The sequence below is a fragment of the Protopterus annectens genome, chromosome 13.part0, assembly GCF_019279795.1.
Source record: "Protopterus annectens isolate FY-2018-M chromosome 13.part0, PAN1.0, whole genome shotgun sequence".
In the NCBI taxonomy this organism is placed as follows: Eukaryota; Metazoa; Chordata; order Ceratodontiformes; family Protopteridae; genus Protopterus; species Protopterus annectens.
In genome coordinates this window covers 74,306,109-74,329,589 of record NC_056747.1, presented here as the reverse complement: position 1 = coordinate 74,329,589, position 23,481 = coordinate 74,306,109, and the positions used below count along the sequence as shown (strand labels likewise).

The 23,481-nt window shown below is 40.1% G+C and overlaps 1 protein-coding gene across 1 annotated transcript in view; it reads right to left on the bottom strand.

The window, feature by feature from the left end:
• The window catches only part of SLC5A5 (solute carrier family 5 member 5), a 427,828-nt gene that overhangs the window by 45,271 nt on the left and 359,076 nt on the right, over nt 1-23,481 (bottom strand). Inside the window, exon 13 of the mRNA XM_044054751.1 lies at nt 19,126-19,229. Within this exon, the coding sequence (XP_043910686.1) occupies nt 19,126-19,229 (104 nt within the window). The remainder of the gene's footprint in view (nt 1-19,125; nt 19,230-23,481) is intronic.

Here is a 23,481-nt window from a genome sequence, read left to right as displayed (position 1 = left end):
AAAGGGAAATCATCCCTTTCCGCACTGTACAGAGATCTCTGTTAAAAGATTCAAAGTTTCAAGACTTCGATCATATGGTATCGACCATATCAGATTTGAAGTTTTGAAACCCTATGTGGTAGTGAGAGAAAGCTAGGTGTAAGTCAGTTGGATATGTATTTGGAGTTGAGATGAAGTGAGGATGTTAAGCATGTTATAACAGGTCTGAGAGATTGAGTGAGGAGGGAAAGGGATAGTAAAGGATGAGCCAGAGCCTGCAGAGGAAGGAATGCAATGATCAGATGGTATAAGGCAGGGTGATTAGGGGAGGGGAGAGGAAGGGGAGGTAAAAAGGGCGGTTACTAGTCGGGATTGGTGCACTGCGGTGGTGGTGTTGCAGTAGCGTTGTCGCTTCACAGTAAGACGTTGTCCTGTTTGATTCTCCGCTAGAGTGTCTTCTGTGTGTAGACATGCATGAATGGGCGTACCTTTGTTGAAGGTTGTGAGTCAGGGCTGGCAACTCGGCACGTAAAAATCTACTGCCAATCATTAGCGGACCAGAGTTCCGCTTTGGCGACCCGTAACTCGGAAAAGCCGGAAGACACAAACAAATTAGTCGGGATTGGTGTATGGGCATAACCAGAGACTTTTTAAGTGAGTTTTTAGTGCAGTCTTGAAGTGATTGCAAGAAGGTAGTGTGGTTATAGAGCAGGGGGAATTGTTCCATAATCTGGATATGACTCAGGAAAATAGTGCTTCTCCCACTGAGTTCTTGGGTTTGGTCACTAGAAGTAGATTTTTGCTGCTAGACCATAGTGGTCTAGTGGAGCAGTAGGGCTAGAGAAGGTTTTGAAGGGATGGGACTTTAAGAGGATAGTTTACTAACTTGTGGGCAAGAGAGAGTTGATCCAGGTGAAGAAGTTGAGGGAGTTCAAGCCAGTCAAGTTCTCTAAGTGAGATACAGTGGTGGCTGCGATAAGATGCACCAGTGGCAAACTTAGCAATTTTATTGTAGCAAGGCTCAAGTTTGTTTAGGTCTGTTTGTCTAAGATAGGTAAATATAGGAGATGCGCAGTGTAAAGTGGCGATTAGATGGGAATTGGCAGCAGAAATTCTGGCTGTCTTGGTGAGGAATTGTTTGTTTCTCTGCAATGCACCTAGTTTTTTTGTGAACCTTTTTTATGGTAAGAGAAATGTGAGTGTCAAATCTGAGATTGTTAGCAATGTCACCACTAAGTAGTTTGGTATGTTCTGTCAGGAAGACAACGGTATTGTCTTTGGCTAGAATATTAAAGTGTGGGGGATAATTGGGTTAGATTTAGTGAGTTGGAAGATAAGCAGTTTAGTCTTGCTTGGTTGAGTAATAACTGGGCATTAGATAAGAAGTTTTTTCATCTGTAGAAAGCTGGCTATGTGATCTTTTGAAGTTCAGGTATAGTTGGGGCTGAGCAGATGAGGGTGGAGTCATCTGCATACTGCATAAGAGAAGCATGCTTGGTGGCTGTGAATTGCTGTTGGTGAAAAGTGAGAATAGTAGGGGACCAAGGATGGAGCCTTGGGGAACACCAAGTATTATAGGAAGTCAAGGAGATAGGTCATTATGCCACACAACCGATTGGTTTCACAGCTATCTAACTGGCTGCCAACAATCAGTAGCTGATTGGGAAAAGGATAGGTTAGTGAGAACCAGGGTTGTCAGACGTCCCTATTTGGGCGGGACTGTCCCGAGATCAGCAGCCTGATCCCGAGTCCTGCCCTGCCGGTTTAAATCCCGGGCAGCCTCCGCTTTGTTTTTTTTTTTTTTTTTTGATTGGCCTGTATACCAGCATATGGGCCAATCAAAAATCGCTAAACACGGAGCTTCTTGTGTTTAATGCGGAAGTTCCATCAAACATCGCAGTTCCGCATTAAACAGAAGTATCTCTGTTTTGCGATGTTTTGATTGGCCCGTATACCGGCAAATGGGCCAATCAAAACATCGCAAAACAGACCTACTTCTGTTTAATGCGGAAGATCGCAGTTCCGCATTAAACAGAAGTAGCTCCATGTTTAGTGATTTTTGATTGGCCCGTACCGGTACACGGGCCAATCAGAACATCGCAAAACAGAGCTACTTTTGTGTAATGCGGAACTGCGATGTTTCGCATTAAACAGAAGTAGCTCTGTGTTCATTTATTTTTGATTGACCTTTTTTTTTTTTTTTTTTTTTTTTTTTTTATAGTCTTCACTTACAGTGAAAGACCTTTTTATTTTTTTAGTCCCTACCTGGCCAGTCGGAAATATGGCAACCCTGGTGAGAACAGAGATTAGTAGTTTGTGTGAGACCATGTCAAAAGTATTGGATAGATCCAGAAATATAACAGAGGAGAACAGGCCATTATTTTTATGATGAAGGATAGCATTAGTGAAAGAGACCAAGGTGGTAGTAGTGCTGTGGTATGGCCTGAAGCCATGCTGGGTGTTGGAGAGAAGATTATTAGCTAAGAGGTAGTCTAATACTTGAGAATGGATGCATTTCTCAAGTATCTTGGAAAGTGTAGAAAGGATGGCTATGGGGCAGTAATTGGAGAGTTCAGTGGAGGAGCCACTTTATGGAGGGGAATGATGTGGGATATTTTCCACAGTGTGGGGACATAGCTTTCTGATAAGGACTGATTAAGATAGAGACTGGATAAGCTAGGGCTTCTGTTGCTATTTTTAGCAAGTTTTGTGGGTAAAGTTTCAATAGAATATTTTTTATATAGGAGGTAGGTAGGTACTGGTGAAAAAGAAAAAACTATGGGCAGAGTATTTGGTTTTGATGTAGGGAGGGTGGGTAGAGGGTTGTGTTGTTTAGTCAAAGACAGAATGGTTTCAGTAAAGTGTTTATTAAATGAGTCAGCAATACTGATGGAGGAAGGGGGAGTGGTAGGTGTTGGGAGCCTACTTTACCTGGGTGAAGAATGGAGTTTATTGTGGACCAGAACTGCTTAGGGTTCTGATGGGATAAGTTTAGGGCAGATGAATAATATTGGGTTTTATCATCTTTTATTTGCTTTTTGACATTGTTGCGCAAGTCTAGGAATGACTGTCTAGAGGAGGGATTTTTTGTTAAGCGCCAGTGCTCCCAGGCCTTATCTCTGATTTTCATTAGTGCCCTGGTGCATTTTTGTAGCCAAAGGGAGTAGTGTGTTTTGACTGTGGCATTTCTTATGGGGGCATATGTGTTTAGGATGTTTAGGAAGGTGCTATTGAAGAAGTGGACAGCTTCATCCAGATTGAGGTACTTTAGTGGTGTCCAGTCACATTTTTTGAAGGGATGAGATAAAGGAGAAAGGGTTAAAGTTTACCCTATTTTGGATTTACTTATATATGATGGGTTTAGCACAATTTAAGTGGTGTCTCAGAATGAATGTTGGAGCGTGGTCACTGAGGCTGTCTGGTAGACAATCAGCTAAGTATGAGTTAGAGTCTTTATTGACTAATATCCAGTCGAGAGTAATATGTTTGTTAGAGTTTTTATTTATCTGGGTAGGTGACTGTATTAGTTGGGAGAAACCATGAAGGTTTATGTGGTGGGCTGAGTGACTGTTACTACAAGATAGCCAGATGATATTAAAATCACCTAGGATTATGATTTTCTGGGGTAGGAGTGGTTCAGGAGGTTTTCCGAGGTGGGATGTTTTGGCCGGGTGCGAAGTAGCATCCTATGATGTTGATTGTTTTATTTGGGTTTAGTTTGAGACTGGCATATAGGATTTCTTCATTTCCAATGTGGAGGGTAGATGTGTTTAGGATCTGGATGTTGAGGTGGTGTTTAAACATTAGAGCAACACCATTCCCTTTCTTAGATAGTCTGTCTACTCGAAGAATGTTATAACCTGTTGGGAGTATTTCTCACTTTTGATGTGAGGTTTGAGCCAGGTTTCGGTCAGGACGAGAATATCAGGAGAGTATAAAGCTATGTTGGCATTTAGGTCATGGGTTTTATTAGTTATACTTCTGATATTTAGATCCATGAAGAGGAGGTCAGATGGCTTTCTGTTGCATGTTGCCAGAAGGAGCAGCTATTAGGCAGATTTTTAGGTGCGTGGTTGGTAATGGTAGGACCAGTGTTAGGGTGAATATCACCACTGAGTGCTAATTTAGATAGGGCAATAAACATAAGTTTTATAAATCTGGTAATTAACTTGTCATGTTTGGGGATATTTTTGTTTGAATGTAACAGGTGACTGGTAGTACAGTGGGTGTACTGGGATGGAGATTGTGAAGGTATAACAAGTGTAATTAGTAGGTGGGTGATGGATAGAAGTGAGAGTAAGGGTGCAGTGATAGTGGTGGGGTGTGTCTATTATGCAGTTCTGGTAGAATGTAAGGTGTGCAAGAAGAGTGCAGGTAAGGAGTGTAAGCACATTAAGTAGTAGCATGACTGCGTCAGGTGAGCTGTTATATTGGAAGTGGGTGGGGTACTGTGGGTGGTAGAGGAGATAACTTCCTAGTATTGTTCTGATTGGCTGCTGGTTATTGGGCATACAGGTGGGATTAGGGGCAGGGTGGGATGCGAAGTGAGCCCATGTGTGGCACGGGCAAATAGAGCAGTCTTAAATCTTTCCAAGCTGTGGATCACCAGGCACGCATCTAATGGCTTACCAGTGAAAATAATTCAATTGCTGAAGAGCACTTGTGCCCTGATGGGAAACTAGTAATTTAATGATGGTATCATAAACAGCAGGAATCTAATATAGACTTAGTATTGGGGAGGAGGGTAGCAAAAAGGATGTGAACCAGGTGCAATGCAAAAAAAAAAAAAAACACAGCCAAACCAGAGAGGCAAGCAGTGGAAAACTATCAGTGAAGGCCTCAGAAGGGATGAGTAATAATATAAACTCTACCTGTAAAGTGAAGGAGAGAAGACACAGCAAAGTTTATTAACATTGGGAGTGTGTCTTAATATTGACTTGCTTATTAGTAGCCAGTTTGTACACAGATTAGAGTAAGGAGATACATTAAAAATGAAGGGGAATATATCGAGATGCAAATTAACAGGTGGGGTTCAAGTGATACAAAACCAAGGCAGACAGCACTGAAAGGGCTGCTTGAGGGTTAATTTTTAATCACAGAGAATAGGAAGGACCAGAATGAATTAAGTGTATACAGTCTAGTGAACAATTAGGATTACTGCACAAGCTGGATTACTGCCAAAGCTAGCAGAAAATGGCTGCTCCCAGACCTGCCAGCTCCAAACCTACTGAGCACTGTGGGGTGAAATTTAATGATTTAACAGCTCATTAACATTACCCTTATTCTTCTTAAAATAAGTCAGCTGGTTAACAATTGCTGTGCCAGTGTCCTCTATTGAAACATATACATTTAATTAAGTTACCGTAATACATGCACATTTCTCTTCATTTCAGCAGGGTGCACTCTTGATACATTTTAACACAATTAACACAAGCAAAGCTCACAAATACATTTTCAGCGCAAGCATCTGTACAGATCAGGATGATATAATGACATACAATTATGTATTAAAGTCCAGCTAGCTGTGCTGGCACAAGTCTTGCATCTACTGTCTTACTTCTCCCCGGCAGTACCTGCTATTGTCACAGCCTGACAGCAAAATTAAGGCAGATTCTTTGACTAATGCATGTAATTACTTACCCCAGATCTGGAAAGTTACCTGTGTAATTCATTTTTTTGTTAAATTAAGTTTGATGTATACACTACAATCCTAAATCTATTCTTTTAGTTGCTGATCTTTACCTAAGCATGACTTTTTAAGTGCTAGAACATTTGGTCTTTTCACTCACTTTTTGTCAGTCTGTTGCTTCAGTTCTTTTTACACCACTTCTTTAATTCCTCATAGTATGAAGTACTGTCAGCCTTTTGTGTCTGTGCCTGTATCCCAATAGTTAGCTGTTGCGCACCCTTATATAAATATGGCATTATCTCATCTGATTTTCATTTTTTCTCCTCAGTTTCAATTCCTTTGGCCTTTAGTCCAGAAATTTATGAAGGATTTGATATATTTAACATGATACAATCTAAGTTCCTGTGCTTAATCGTGGATGTCTGTTTTTTTTTAGTTATGTTGTTGCATTATTACTTGTCTTGCTATAGGAGTCAACTAAACCCTTACAAATTCAAATTTTTCCTATAACTGTTTTGTGACTTAGATTACTTGGGGCTCACTGTTACCCCTTCATTATCTACTGTGCAAAAAAGTGATGTACGAGCTTTTTAAAAGGAACAGTATCACTGGGTATGATTGATGCAGTTGCCCTTTTCACATATACTCTAAATCAGCTTTAACCTTTCCGGTGAAATGAATAACTTTTGGTACTCCATGATGCATAAATGATGCTTTAACCATGACCTTACCTATTAGAAATGTATAAAAAGATTTTGGATGTCTGAGAAACAAAGAAAGTATCTATTTTTATTCATTAATGTTAAAAATGAATCCTAAATTCAAGTTCAAATCCTAACTACATAAAAATTGCTTTGCTCAATGTCAGGAGTCTTAGTAATAAATTACTGGAGGCCCTTGTGCATTTTGAGCACATACGTATCTGTGTAGTAACCAAGACTTGCTTTAAGTTAAAGATAGTGATTTCTCTATACCTGATTTCAGTGCCTTTCATACATTTTGTCCTGATGAAAACTGCAATGACATGACCATATCCCTCAAGGACCATATCATATCTAGACACCCCAGAGAACCACAAAGTGAGGTCCAACTTGCCCTAAGCAAAGCATTTTACTAGCTTGTAACTTATTATAAGACACCTGTCATGTCAACAGATGAAGATGCTGAATTCCTTAAAGTACTTGAACAATTGCCTATTACTGAATGCATGTGTATAATCGGTTATTTTATATACCCATTGATTCACTAGAACACAAATACATTGAAGGTTGCATATGCCTAGAGATTTTTAAACTTAATTAATAAAAACTCCCTAAAAGAGATAGTGTGCCATCCAGAGGTTAACATATTCTAGACCTGGTTCTAATATTGCTGCTACATATACCACCCCTTCTAGTTGCTCCATCCTGAGAAAGTCTGCTTAAAAACTTGTAACTTCCTCTGTTAAAATCTCTAACACCCCTTCAGCCAATAGGTCTGATATAATTTTCATTCATTCCTCAACTGATGGGTCTCTGATCTGGCTTAGCCGCTTTTTCCAGATTCACAGATCTAACTCTTGGGCTCCTCACTTTACCCGTAATGTCCCATTAACCTCACATATCTCAGATCTCATTTGCCGCCATATCATTCAGATGTAAATCATCTTCTCTTGAGCAACTGGGTGATGTGCTTCTAGTTCTAAGTTTAGCCTTTTTTGGACTTCCTCTCTTGCTGTCTTTGTAATTTCTTGGTTTCTGTCCGTCAGGCTCAGATTTTCCTACCTGTTTATTTTTAGGGTACTCCTCTATGTACCATTGTTGGTACCTATTTTTCCTTTTCTCCTTCTTTTTCTCTTCCTTCTTTCTTACCTACTAAAGGGCATTCTTTGTACCATTGTTGGTACACCCCCTGCTATATAAACAAAAAAATCTTAGTTTTTTTTCTCTTAGTGAAACAATGTCAAACGAGCCTATGTATTTCAAGAAATGCACTTCCTGAGGGTATTAGATTCCCAACTCTGATGCTCACAGGGAGTATGTTTACTGCTACTGTAATATTTGTGCAGACTTAATTTGTGCGCACCTAGTAATCCCAGGAAAGAATTGTTTTTCAAGGGCCTTCTTCTTTCTTCTTCCTCTTCTCTAGCTGCTGGGGCTCAACCCCCACCAAGAAGTCCAAGAAAGGAAAGCCTGAATCATCTCTAAAAGACAAGGACTGTAGATAACAGTCCCCTGACTGTTCATTAAGATTGGCTCTGACAACTGAGCCTCCTTCAGAGATTTCTAAGAAGATGGATTCCAACAACCTCAGATCCTACCACTTTGAAGTCCAGGTCTCCTTAGATCCAGTCCCCCTGGTTCTTGCCAGAGCCAGTCTCTCCTCTGCTTCATTCACTGTTCCTGCAGGAGATGCAGTGGATATGCTCCAGGCCACCAGCAACCAGTTCCTCCCTTAGGTCCTACAGGAGCTTGTCCAAAACAGAGGTAGATAGGATGATGAGGATATTTCTCAGAATTTAGATCCAGATGGGGGTAATTCCATCTCCCATCAGATCCGTGAATCTGCCCTCCACCAAACCTCAATTGATCTCTCCTTCTCTGATTTGCCTTGTGGTTTTGGAGCCCTCAGATCCAAGATTGTTGAAAATGTGTTCATCAGATCCAAAGACAGATCATTCTTCTGCTCTGACCATGTTTCTGAGTTGCCCAGTTCTGACCCTTTTGAAGCAGGGCAATTCTTGGAGCTGAAGCTTTGGCAGCAGCTCCAGGGAGTTGGGGTCGACTCTGAAATTGTTGGCGGTGTCTTTGCCTCCAGCAGCTTTGACACTGGACAGCTGTGGTTCCACTTCCTCCTTGGGACAGGGGATTTGGGATGATTCAGGGCACATCATTTCAGGGGACTTCATCTCTGGTGTAGCTCTCTGCTGTTTCTCTGGACCTTCTGCCTTTGAGGTAGGGAGAGGGCCTTCTCACTGCTTAGAGAGTGGACACTTTGCCCCCTTCATTAACTACATTTAAGATGTTTTAATCACTATGTGCATTTACTTATTTGCTGTTATAATGTATTAGTGTTGTCTACTGTTGCATGAATAGTGTAATGTGCTAACTTCTGTGTACTGTTGCATGTATGGTTTATCATCCCTAGCTTCCTATCCTAGTAGGATCATCTCCTCTTCCCCATCCTAGTTGGCCCTCATACCCACATCTGAAACCACCCTCTAGGCTATTCCACTAGCTGTTTATCAAGTTAAACCATTTCATTTAACCTTGTAAACCCCTAATACTTTTTATATTCTCCGCTCTTACAGTTTGCCTTCAGTATATTTCCTAACCTAAAGACTCCCATCATTTCTACGTCATACCAGGCTCCGTGCTGCGGTAGCGCTGTCGCCTCACAGTAAGACATTGTCTTGTTCGATTCTCAGCTAGAGCGTCTTGTGTGTGGAGATATGCATGAATGGGCGTACCTTCGTTGAAGGTTGTGCGTCAGGGCTGGCAACTCGGCACGTAAAAATCTACTGCCAATCATTAGCGGACTGGAGTTCCGCTGTGGCGACCCCTAACTGGGAAAAGCCGAAAGACACAATAACAACCAGGCTCCAGACAGAGGAAAGAACCTTCAAACAGAGATCCTCCACTGGTCTCTTTCGGCCTGTGCTAGAACTGCCCAGAAAAATGTATGTTATCTAATGGGAATGTTATTTCTACCTATTACTATTGTATATAACCCTGCGTATGATAGCTAGCAGCCTACGGTGGATTCCAAATACCCCCTTTTTTTCAACCTTCCCTGCTACCCTAAGCGTTCCTGTTATTTACTCTCTGTCCACTAGGTGGCAGCATATACCCATCCCACACTATTCACTTTATCTCCCATGCTAAGCAGGTACTGAATCACTTCTAAGAGATCCACTAATACCCTGCCCAAGCCTTCAACCTCTGGGACCCTCCTTGCTCTTACCTATCACCTTTTTGTAAACTAGTGCTCCATTCTCCATACCTTTCCCACCCGCCCCCAGCACCTCTACACATATAGAGTCATAACCACTCCCATTATCTCTATCAACCAATCACATCATCCCACCCAAATTACTAACCACACCCCTAATTACTGACTCTAACCAAATTCTATCACTGCAACCCACCTCATTAACTAACGGACTCTCACACGCCTCACTCCAATCTACCACCATGCCTATCCTATCTCCCTCAACCTTAACCCATGTAGCACTTCTTCTTACTTTGTCTTATCTAAACTATCTTACCACCTCACCTAACATTACTTACTCCCCACTTCCATATAACTAACACATTCCTCAAACCCCATACACTTGCCTCATTCCCCATCTCCCCCTCTCAGTTCAGCAATAACAATATTACACTATTCCCCTACAAACTCAAACCCATCTCCAACAAAAGTACACCCCTCCTCATCAACATCACTCCAATAAAACTAGTAACCCACAAACAAGAAACTAAAATACTCAAACACCTTCTATTACATATTCATCACTTCATCACCATGTTTCTATCTGGCGATATCCACCCAAACCCAGGCCCCCCCTTCCCCACAGAATACAACTTCCCCTTCGCACTTCCGTCATATATCCAGAAAGTCCCTCCACTTCACAGCTCTAAACGCCCAAAGCATATGCAATAAAATCCCCAACCTCCATGCCTGGCTCCTTCATAATCAACCAGATATACTATCCATCTCTGAAACCTGGTTGAAATCCCACATAAATGACTCAGAACTAATTTCACCCAACTACTACAGTACTTGGAAAGATAGAACAAACAAGAAAGGTGGGGGAGTAGCACTGCTATACTCTTCCTCCCTCTCAGTTACTCCCTTCACGAAACCCATTCCACAATTTAATAATGCAGAACTTTTTTCAACCCTACTTGAGATAAACAAACAAAAATTCATCTGTATCGTGTCCCTCTATATCCCTCCAGGTGATAATATCACAACACTAGAACATATTCTCTCGTGGTTTTCTACCTATTTAACTAACAAAACCATCATCCTGGGTGATGTTGATATCAATTGGGACACTATTCATTCCCCCACAAACCCTCTAAATATAAACCTCTACAATTTCTCCCAGCTCATCAACACCACAACTAGACCTTCCAAGGACTTCTCCACTGGAAGTACCCTTGACTGGATTCTAGTATCCCAGCCTCACTACATCTCTGAAAGCAGTACTCTTCCCGACCCATTCAATGACCACTTCCCTACCTTTGCCCACCGTCTTTACTCCCCCTTACAACTATCCCACACTTATATCTCTACCCGGTCATTAGCAAACTTCAACCCTAAAATATTCTCAAAGCTGCTCAATCAAACAGATTGGAATCCACTAAGGACTCTACCTCTAGATAGTGCTGTTACCTATTTCAACACAACCTTTCTACACTCACTTAACACCCTGGCCCCCCTAAGAACAAAACAAATTAAAAGTAAATCTGCTCCATGGTTAACTAAAGACACCTTAAGCGTAATGACTCTCCTAATACAAAGCTTGGAAGCATTACCAGAAAAACAAAACAATCACCACCCTTAACGAATGCAAACTACTGTGTAACAAATTTAAAAAACATATTTCTTCTGACCACAAATCTTATTTTTCCACACTACAATCTAATCACAGCACAAACCCTAGAAAATTCTGGCAGGGTACCTCCTCTCTGCTTACTCCAGTAAAAAAAGAAAACCCCTACCCTGACCCAAATGCCATTACATAGACCTCTACCCAATTCAACTCTTTCTTTATCGACTCCATTGCCAAACTAACTTCCTCCTTCACCAACCATCCTAGTTCTACACCCCTACAGCCACCTACATATTCTTCCTCTAGTACCTCTTCTCACTCAACTACCCCCTCCTCTAATACCTCTTCCCACTCAACTACCCCCTCCTCCATATCCCCTCCCTTCTCCATACAGCCCATCCCAATCTCTACTATTAAAAAACTCTTACAAAAGCTGAACCCAGGTTCAAATGCCCCAGACCAAATTCCCTCTTATTTCTTCAAAATATCCGCAAATGCCATAGCCTTTCCCATCTGTATCCTAATAAACAGGTCAATTACAGAAGGTCTGGTACCTCAACACTGGAAAAAGGCCTTCATTATTCCACTTCACAAAGGTGGGAGCAATAATAATATCCAAAATTTTCACCCAATTACCATCCTGTCTCCATTTCCAAACTGCTAGAAAAATGCATCCACCTACAGCTACTACCCTATCTTATAAATAACCAACTCCTAACCACCACACAACATAGTTTCAGGCCCAGCCACAGCACCACCACCGCTCTCCTTACCTTCCTCGAAACTATCAACAAAGCCCGCGACTCTGGCCTTATTGTGTCCACCCTCTTATTAGACTGATCCAAAGCCTTTGACACCATCTCTCACAACCTTCTCCTCACCAAACTCTCTAACCTAAACCTATCCCCCACCACTATCAAATGGTTTACCAGTTACCTATCTGATAGACAACAAGCAGTCAAATGGAAAAAAGCTACCTCCCCATTCCTCAATACTCCCACAGGAGTACCCCAGGGTTCTATTTTTGGGCCCCTGCTATTTAACATTTTCATAAATGACTTCTACCAGACCATCCCTGAAACTCACCTCATCCAATATGCCGACGACTCCACCATAATCTGTTCTGCCACCTCTATCCCCATTCTAACTAAACTAACCCAAAATGCCTTCTCCATAACTGAACAACGGATGCTAGACAACCACCTAACACTCAATGCCACAAAAACTAAACTAATATTATTTATTCCTTCAAAAACCACCATCCTAGGGCTCAAGCTCAATGCCAAGAAATGTATTGTTATCCCCTTTGGGAAAAAACATGTAACCATGAATTACCATATAGGTGGCAGTACACTAAACACAGAAAGTGTGATAAGAGACTTAGGGACACAGGTGGACAGTGGTCTCACCTTCGATAACCACCCTCTTGAAATAGTATCTAATACAAAACTGTTAGGTGTCCTAATCGATGACCAACTCAAGTTCGACACTCACTTACAAGCAAACATCAAGAAAACACAGAAGAAACTTAGCATGCTCTATTGCCACAATCAGTACACCCCCCCACCAAACTAACACTCGCTACAACATACCTTATCCCATCCCTCCTTTATGGAGCCCACTCCTCACCAACCTACAATCCTCCCTAAAAGTTATACTGTCCTCCTGTTACTATAAAATTTCAAAATTTGCAACAGGTCACAGATCCCTAACACATCACTGCCCTGCCCTTCACAAACTCAACTGGCTATAACTACCTAACTACCTCACTTATATCCAACTCACTCAAGCCCATAAACTCATCTTTAACCCATGTCTCTGCCCCTCTCTGGCCTCCACCTTTAAGATGCACCAGCCCAATAGATCTCTAAGATCTAACTCCTAAAATCTCATTGAGCTACACAAACCTATCCGTCCCCCAGGGAAAAATCTTCTGTCTTTCTCCATACCTCGCCTGTGGAATTCTCTTCCTCCACTAATCCACACAACTAGCAACCTATCTATCTTCAAAACCTTACTCCACTCCCATCTAACTTCCAAATGGGAATGCTCCTGTATCCATCCTGCATGAAATTCCCAACCCAAGCTACTCCCCTACATTCAGCAAACCTCCAAACATCCTACTATTATTACTTAACTCCAATAATCATCTGTTGTACTCATACACCTGTATATAAACAAAATTGTATACCACTGTAATAAGCATCCAATCATCCTACTATTTATAAATATAATTACATAACACTATAATAAGCACCTATTGCAACCAACAGACTTTGTACCTAAATGAAATTGTTTAATCACTGTATTTTCTTCTTAATGTATGCATGTTTTTGTATTTTTTCCATTTTGGGTATTACCACATTATCTATTGTTATAATTGCTTTGTAATTAACTTATAATTGTTTTATTTCATGTACTGGAGCTTTTATTCCCAGGACTCCATTGAAAACAGGCTCCTAGTGGCCCAATGGACAATCCTGGCATCCAGGGTTCAGTCCTGGGGCCGCTCTTGTTCAGCATCTACTTCTCTAAAGTACAGGTCAACACTAAGGGACTCTGGCTAACAAAGTTTGCAGATGACTGCAAACTGGGAGCCATTATTGAATCCCCAAATGATGTGGATACTCTACAAAAGGGCCTTACAGAAACAGATGCTCGGTGCCAGAGCCATGGGCTCAAGCTCAATGCCAAGAAATGTATTGTTATCCCCTTTGGGAAAAAACATGTATCCATGAATTACCATATAGGTGGCAGTACACTAAACACAGAAAGTGTGATAAGAGACTTAGGGACACAGGTGGACAGTGGTCTCACCTTCGATAACCACATCGTCACAACAGTCAGGAAATCCTTCTATGTGGCACACCTCATCACGAAGGGCTTTTCATCCAGAAAAAAGGAGGTCATTGTCCCACTGTACTCATCCCTCATTAGACCCATTATAGAATACAACGCCCCATTTGGTATGTACCTCTCAAGACATCTGCAACAACTGGAAAGGCCTCAGAAATACCTCACTAAAAGAATCACAGGCCTAAAGCAGACGCCCTACGCTGACCGCCTTAAAAAACTCCAGCTATACTCTGTCGCATATCGCCTACTCAGAGGCGATCTCTGCTTAACATACAAGGCCATGTCAAACCCAGAGCTGTTGGACATGCTACACTTAAAGAAATCCCAATCCCTCAGAGCTACATGCTCCAGGGATCTAAACCTTGTCATCACAATAAACAAAACACGCTGGAGGGATAGGTTCCTGACCCAGAGACTCCCCAGACTCTGGAATAGATTGCCCATACATGTCAAGCAGAGTGCCTCTTTGGACCTCTTCAAGAGGAACCTTGACGATTGGATGGGAGAAAGGAAATTCACCCCAGGGATCACGTCAGTCGCCCTGCTAGACAGGGGTCCAGGAAAGTAAATAATGTGGGAAGAAATAGCCAAGGAATTGTTATGGCTAGGCTTGTATAGGCCCTAGGGCTGATAACCTAGTACCAACCTATGAACCTATAAATAAATAAATAAATAATTCATATACTATCTCTATCCCACCATCATGTTTGAGCTGTGATCCTCTCAGGTCTATCCTACCGGGACAGCCAACCCAATCAAGTCTGCAATCTGTCCTTCCTCAGGACTCGCTTGTCACTTCCAGTACAACACCAGGCCTTCCCACTGATGAGTTGCCTAGGAAGAGAATGTGCAAAAGGAGTCACATAGAATCCCCTCAGGAATCTCTAACAGAGGATACTTCAGTGAAGGGGAGGAGTACCCCAGATCTCCACCTGATGATGTCTCCTTTGGAGAAATACAGGAACTTCTAAAGCAAAAAGGTGGATGGTCTTATGAACCCCCTTCCCAGGAAGGGTCAGTGTTCCTGGAGGCTTTTGGGTCTGGCCCAGCTACATCTTGGGTGACTCCACTGGCTGTTGAGTTGATAGATCTTATTTCACACTGTGCATGGAAGGAGCCGGATATGGTGGAGCCTATCTCCAGGTGACCTGATAGGTTTTTAGTCCCCGAAAAGGACAGAGCCTATTGGAGCAAGGGGGTTAGTAGATGCCATGGTCATGGTGGCTGGCATTAAGAAAGAGCTTGCAGACCAGATCTCATATGTCCATCACCCTAATGTGGAATCTAAGGCTCTAAACAGATTTGGAAAACCTGTTTATGCTTCAGCGACCTTTACCCTATGGTCACTGAATTATTTGGCGCAATTTACAAGGCTGCAAAGAGATTTGACAAAAGAGTTCTCCAAATTTCTTTCCAGGTCCATGTCTGTGGAGGACCAGAACAAGATTTCTTCACAACTGGCCACCCTTCAATACATATCTAACACATCCATGTGGCTGATGTCCCACCCTGCAGAGGGTTCCTCACGGGGGCGGTTTTGAACATAGCCATCAGGAGACATGCCTGAATGCATCTGTGCAGTTTTGCAGAGAAAACTGTAAAAGGCGAAAGAAACACTATAAGAGCCGGCAAAAAATAAAAAGTCGAATTGTAGTTTATTAAGGTTAGCGCTTTCGGAAAGAACGTTGCCTTGCCTTCATCAGACAAACAGAGAAAAAAGCACGCAAACTTCCTTTTAAATAATTGAGCATGCTAAATGATCCAATAAACGTGAGTTGCATTCACCTTAGTGACATAATAGCAACCAACACGTCAGCGGAACTTAGGTTTTACAACAGATTTTGCATTATCTCCCTTTTGTCACAAACTGACTAAATTTAAAAACAATCGTCCTATCATTTTCAAAACCTTAAACAACAGATGTACATACTGATTCCCTACCAAAAAAAGTAAACATTGTAGTTATAAAATAACATACATTAAATAAGGCAGATTAAAAAGCAAAAAGTGGGTAAATCTCTGCGTATTAACACAAACTAATCGGGTCGCCATTACAGTTTCAAATTTCATAGAATGCCAAAAAGGTTAACAACTTAAAGGTTAACAAAAAGGTACAACTTTCTTATCATACAGCATAATTGATATGCCACTCCAAAGTGATAATGTAGTTAGGGATTTGGAAACTTGGGTGTATAATTCACTCTACTTTGATCAATATGTAGCAACAGTGGTCAGAAAATATTTGTCTGGCACAGCTAATACCTAAGGGTATATCATGGAGGTTTTAAAAATGTATTATACCCCTGTACAGTGAACTAATTAGACATTTTGTTGAGTATAATGCCGCCTTTGAGATGTACCTACCTAGGCATATTAAGCAATTGTAAAGGCTTTTGAGGTTCCTAACTAAGAAGATTGCTGGATTAAAGACTCTATCAGGAAAGGCTCAAAGTGCTGTCACTTTACTCAATGTCTTACAGACTCTTGTAGAGTGATTTATGCCTTGTATTCTGAGACATTATTCACCATATCTTCTTTGGTTTCCTGCATGTTCAGAAATCAAATAACCCCACTAATATTAGAACTAGAGACCTAAACCTCCACAGTTAGATGAATAAAACATTCTAGAATAGACAGGTATCACCTAATGCCTTCCTTATCTTTAAAGCAGACTTCCCCAAAAGGTTAAATAATGGGACATGCTAGTATCCTTCAGATGAAGTCTGCATGATTGAATAGTTACCCATAAATACACTCCTTGTCTGACCTGCTCTGCCCTTTTTGAAAATGGGGAAACAACACAAAGGTGGGTATTGGAAAGATATATATGGTCTTATGGCCAAACTGCCTTGGAACTCCTGTGATGCTATGAATGTACCATATTCAGTCACTGTTAGAGCTTTTTGTCTATGATCGATGTCTGCTGATTAGGGCTTACCCATTCACCAGTTTCAGTCAGTCAAAATAAGAATTCCTACAGAATGAGAGCATTATCTTTTGAAGAAAATAAGACAATATGAAAAGATGGAGTCCAGAAGTGAGGTAGCTGAGGTGTTTGATAAAAGAAGGAAAGAAGCACCACACAACAGGTAATTAAGGTGAAAGCCATTTTTTTCCCATTTCCCCATCTTTTGCTTCATCTGACTTACTCTTAAAGCCTTTCACTAAAGAGAAAAAAGCAGCCTTTCGCAAGGATAAAGTGGAGGAAGAATGTATATGAATATCTGTACTGGGAGAATAAAAAAAGACTGTTTCCCCTCCACTCATATTACCAGTGGAAGGTGAAATAGGCAGCTCATAGATGAGAGCCATCAGCGTTAACTCTGCACATTCAGGTGGAATGCCATTCATGTGTGCATTTGTTGATAGAACAGTCATGGCACTTTACAAAAACATAGCTATGCATGTTCACCATTACCATGTCATGTGCCATACTCAGTACCTTGAAGTTGATATAAAATGCTAGTGTGGAGTGCTATAATATGGTGAAGTATTATAAAGATACCTCTTTGCATAGAAGGTTGTGATTGGCATAAAGCAACCAAACACCAGATCAATGTTAGTAATCCACTAAAGAACATAAGAACTACAGAAACATGACTTCCATGTTGTCAAATGATACAATACATTTATATTTTGTCTTCAAAGAAAAAAGTTCTACTTCACTGTCTTCCTCTGATGAAGAGGAATTTTATACTAGACAGTAGCGTAATTCAGTCTGATACTAATTAGAATGACCTCATCAATTGTTCTCCCCCTGAAAACATATTTGTTGAGACAGTTCACTTGATCAATAAGGCATATAAACAGGATCTTAAGGATGCTTCCTCCCAGTTAAAGGTGCACTTCTGCAGGTTCTGTTTATTAAAACAGAGCAGCGTTAATGAGGAGTAATATCTCTTTTGATAAACAGCCCAAGTATTAAGTTAGTATGGAAAGCCTGGAGTCCCAAAAAGAGTAAATATGTTGCAGAGTGCTCCAAAAGAGGTAATTTTTGAGCAAAATCTATAACAATCATACAGCCAATGTCAACATTTTATCTATACAATTCCATGAGATTCTTTGGAAGACAGGTTTAAGGTTAATGTCTGCTACTCTCTGAAGGAATGGAAACATTTAATTTCTTATAAGGTGGCGTACTACTCAGCCTGCAGTGTATTTGACTGGCAGTGCCTTTACTAGCAATTGTATGCCCTGAGTAAGCTGAATAAAATTATCAAGAACAGCATTCAAATGTTGGTGTTGTGAACAGTTTGCTTATGTTAGCTGACATCAGATTTTCTAGGGCTGTGTGCTGGAAATGGATTCTAGCTTGACATGCCAGCTTTGTTCCAACAGCTATAGTCGGAGAAGACTGATTTCCACACAGACTTATTTTTTCAGTACTACTGGCCCTGCAGCAAAGTTTTGACCTTACCTATACTCTACACAATCCAGATTTAGCTAGCATACCATAATACAACTGTTGTGTTAGGGATTTCAAATATGTAATGGGTCTAGTTTCTTATGGCTACTTTTAAACATTCAACATTTTACCCATTCGAGTCTTTTGTCAGACAGCTAGGGTACTTCACTGATCAGAAAGTGGCTGAAACGTAATGGAAACCAGCAATAAGATTCCACCACCTACATGACTTTACTACACGAATGTTCCCAGTATTGTCTTTATAACATAAAAGTAAAAAATATAGCACAGTACACATAACTCTACCACAGTAACTGAGTCAATGACAGTCATTTTTATGCATGTTTTTTATGTCAGTTTTCTCAACTTTTGACTAATTTTGAGCCTGCTCATACTGACAGATTCTACGATATCCACAGAATATGTTGCCACTTTGAATCTCTTCATAGCCATTCTTCACTTTGCCTAACCAATCTTCACAAATATCGTCTGCCTATAGTTAAACACCAAATTACAGCATATTTCTTGGCTAAAGAGAAGTTGCAAGATTTTTTCAAAACATTGAGTTATACTTAAAATGGATTATAAGCAAGATGTGGACCAAATCAACCATCCTTTATGTACAGATGACATGATTTTTGTTTTGTATTTTTGAGCATGAGATGCTTGAGTTCTATTGGATAATTCATAAAGGTTTAAGGTACTATTCAACTGTACCTGTTAAATAGCTGCTCAAAATCCCAACAAACACTGTGATTACTGTTCCTAGAGGTCCATAATATAGGTAAGAAATGGAATAGAAATCCTTGACAATGGAAGATCTGTAAATGAAAATACATTTTAAATAAAATATCACAGTATGAGCACAAAATCAACAGAGAATGCTAGACAAAAAGGTAAGATACTATGCTGAAATGTGCTGTGGTTATTTATTACTACTAAAATTCAGGCTGACTATGCATATTACTCTCAAGCACTTTTAGATGTATACTGCATGACTTGAACTTTAATAGCATCAGTGATCAGTTTTAGTGCCAGTTCAGATGTTGCTGAGTCACTGAACAGCCAGTTTAATAACAGATATGAAAATAATTATACCTCTTTTACAATAAAGGCTCATTATTATTCAGAAATGACCATGCTGACTAGACAGCCTAACCATTGTGTCTTCTGTAAATTGAGCATATACCAATAAAAAAAAATCTGGCCACCTAAGTACCATTGAGCAACCAGACTTTCTATTGGCATATGCTGAGGGACAGAGCAAAATACAAGAAAAATCAAGTACATTCTGCAAAACTAAAGAAAGAGAAACCTACTCGATTTTTCCTTGCATTTTTGCATTGTCCCCCTTAAAATCTCTTTTTTTAACAGTTCAAAAAAAAAAAAGAAAAAAACAGCAACAGAGATTCTGTTTTCCTATTGCTTCTCCTGCACTGATGTACTATGCAAGTGTGAGAACACAAGCCCCATATGCATATGCAATACATCACTATAGGGAAGACAATGAGGAAGACATATCAAGTTCCCTTATACAAAGACATTGTTTATGTACTGACATTTCATTACTGGGAAGGTCTAACTGGGTAGAAGCCCATTTTCAGTGGAGGCCTTGAGAGAAAATCTCCAGATTATTACAAAACATTTTAGAACAATAATTTTACAATCTTCAAAAATAAAACAAAAACATCTGCCGTTTAAGTGCAATCTGGCATCAGTTGGTCCTTCCTATACCACCCCCTCTCAATGAGGCTGTAAAGTCCTTCAATAAGATTTTCCTTGACACTCTTGATTCTATTGCCCCTTCTAGAAAAATCTGAATTAAATCCAACTATGCCCCCGGCTTACAAAAGAAACCCGAGTGATCATGCGCAAAAGAGATAGCACCTGGAAATCCTGGGTTAAAAATAACTCCCGTCCTTTACTTCAGATATACAAAGAGCTCAGAAACCAGACCAAAAAACTAGTCATCAAAGATAAGAGAGCTTATTTTATCTCTAACCAATGTAGCTCTCACAAAAAATCCAAACAATTCTGGACCTCATTCAACAACCTGCTCCACCCAGGTAAGCCCACTATTCCCAACCCCTTTCCGCACAACACTGCCACTGAAACTGCCATTTTCCTCAACAACTATTTCATAGAAACTATCCAAAAGCTCAGACAAAAAGGTACATCTCACCCAACCCCTCAATCACCTCTTAACAAAATTATTTCCAATATATTTTCTTTCCAACTAGTCCCAATTACCACTATTAAATCTCTTTTAAATAAACTTAAGCCTTGCTTCCCCTCTGCCGACCAACTACACTTCCACTTTCTAAAAATAGCTGCACAGTCCATCACCTACCCTGTCACTATACTTATTAATCATTTCATCTCTGAGGCCCTTGTCCCAGATATCTGGAAATCCTTTTATACAATCTCTCTTCACAAAGGTGGCAACTCTATGATCCCAACTTTATACCCATTGCTATCCTGTCCCCCTTTCTAAAATTTAAAAAAACTGCATCCATGCTCAGTTAATCAAAGACCTTCTTGACAACAATCTCCTTACTCCTACCCAACATGGCTTTAGACCCCACCATAGCACAGCCACTGTATTACTCTCCTTTACTCAAACTATAGCTGAAGCCCGTGACAATAACTTGCTCATCTCCTGTCTATTCCTTGATCTTGCAACGGCCTTTCATATTGTCTCTTACTCTAAACTCCTTACTAAACTTTCTCATCTACATCTCTCTTCCTTTTCCGTCAACTGGTTCTCTAGCTACCACTTCAGCAGGCAGCAATCAATTCACTGGCAAACTGTCCTCTCTTCATCCCTCCCTGTAAATACTAGAGTTCCCCAAGGATCAATTCTAGGCTCCCTTCTGTTCAGCATATTCACTAACAAACTTCACTCTGCTACTAACCTCTCTACACTTCTACAATATGTTGATGACTACACCCTTATCACCTCTGCCCACAACATCCCTGAACTCCTAGCTCTCACTCAACAAACCTTCACCTCTGTCAAAACCTGCCTCTCTGATAACCAATTAATACTAAATCCAAAAAAAAAAATTAACTCCTTCTCTACTTCCTTAAAACACTCGCAAAGCACAAACCCTCATTCTGTAGCACCTCTCCTAATAACACCATCATCACACCTGAACCCCATACCAAACTATTTGGCATAATTATTGATGATGAACTAAAATTCGATACTCATATCCAACAATGTATAAAAAAGACCCGCCAGAAATTTGGACTTCTCTATCGCAACCAGAAATCTCTGTCACCTTCTTCCAAACCTTCCCTCGCTTCACCCCTTCTTCTACCCTGTCTTTGCTATGCTGCCCCTGTTCTTACTAATCCTTACTAATGTTCAAACTTCACTTATCACTAAACTAGAACAAACTTATCACAAAATAGCCAGGTTTGCCTGTAATCTCTCCTATAAATCCCACCACTGTCTCAGCCTTAAATCACTCCAATGGCCAGAAGTCTCTAAACAACTACTTCTACCTCAAATTCACATTACACACTCTATCCTGAATGACCTCTGTTCCTGCCGTTCCATCTCCAACCTAGTCTCCTACAGCAACCCCCATCATCACCTTCGTACTTCCAGCAAATGCCTCCTTGACATATATAAGCCCAATAAAAATATAGGAAAGTTCCTCTACAAATACTCTGTTGCACATGCTTGGAACTCACTCCCTCAAAACATAAGAAGCATTCATCAAAAACACCTGTTCAAAAAAGAACTTATTTTTATTCAGAGTACATGGTCTTTCCCTTGTGTAACCCCTACTTGATCTAGCCTCTTCTCTTCTCAACTTTAAGTCCTTTTCCCTATTCTACTCTTTGCTCCCTTGTACTTGCCTTATATACCTTTCTACCTCCTTCTACCCTCACTTCCATACCATATATTTTCATATATATCTTTAAAAAAAAAGAAAAACAAATGTTTTGATTGAATGGCTTATCTACTGTATTTGTATGTACTTCATGTGTGATATTCTCTAGACCTGTCATAACCTACTCTATGTTCAGATACTCTGTAACTGTGGATTTTCTTATTATGTTTCATGGTGGTTTTAATTTTTTACTGTTATTTTTTTATTTTTGATTTGATTTTTATTGTAAAAATATGTAATACTTCTGGAGCTATTCTCCTTGGGTTTCCACTGAAAATGGGCCCCTGGCTCAGTTGAACTAACCCGGTTAACAAATCTCAATAAATAAAATAATTATAACAAATCAGACACAATATTAAAGCATTGGTTAAGAACTGATACAAGGTATATGGCAATTATTTAATATTTAGGGAAATCTTAGACAGGTTTTAGCGAAATTTAAGGTAAGTCAGTCTAATACAAATTGGAATTACAATATAAGAAGTGAGGGAAAAACAGGCTTATGGTATATTTAGAGAGAAGGCCAGGTAGGAGAAATAGCAAGTAAGTGATGAAGGGAGAGTAAGGAAGTAAAAGGAATGAAAAGGTACTTGTTCACATTTAGGAATATAGTTTATGTCACTTTAAAAACCTTCACAAGATCTACCAATCAAAGTAAAGAGTATTTTGTAATTAAGAAGGACCTAATACAGCTTCAGCTGAGTTGTAGCTTGCAGTGGCTTCCTGTAAATATGGCTACTGTGTCTGTAACACTTTCTCATAACTGTGAAGATTTCACTTTTATCATTATTTGAAAATTACTGTCAATTATAAAGCTAATTGTCAGAATGTTGTCCTCTTCTAGCTTATAATAAATCCAGTTATATTAAAAATAAACTGCACTAGTTTCTGTATCACATTGTACTAGCCCATATGGCTGCTGTGGAATTTCTCCTGCTCAAGGAATTTCAAATATTTTGTGAATGCGGCCTTGTAAGATATTCTGTATGAAAGCCTGTAAGATATTTTGATTAGTGTTTTCACTAAATGTAGTCTTTATCCATGTGTTGCAGTTCATCCTAGATGATATGTTAAATTTCATCTAGATAATGTGAATATATATTTGGTTTAATAACAGCAATAAATAGGCTATTAGAAAAAAAGATGAGAGAGACTAAGTTAGGTATCA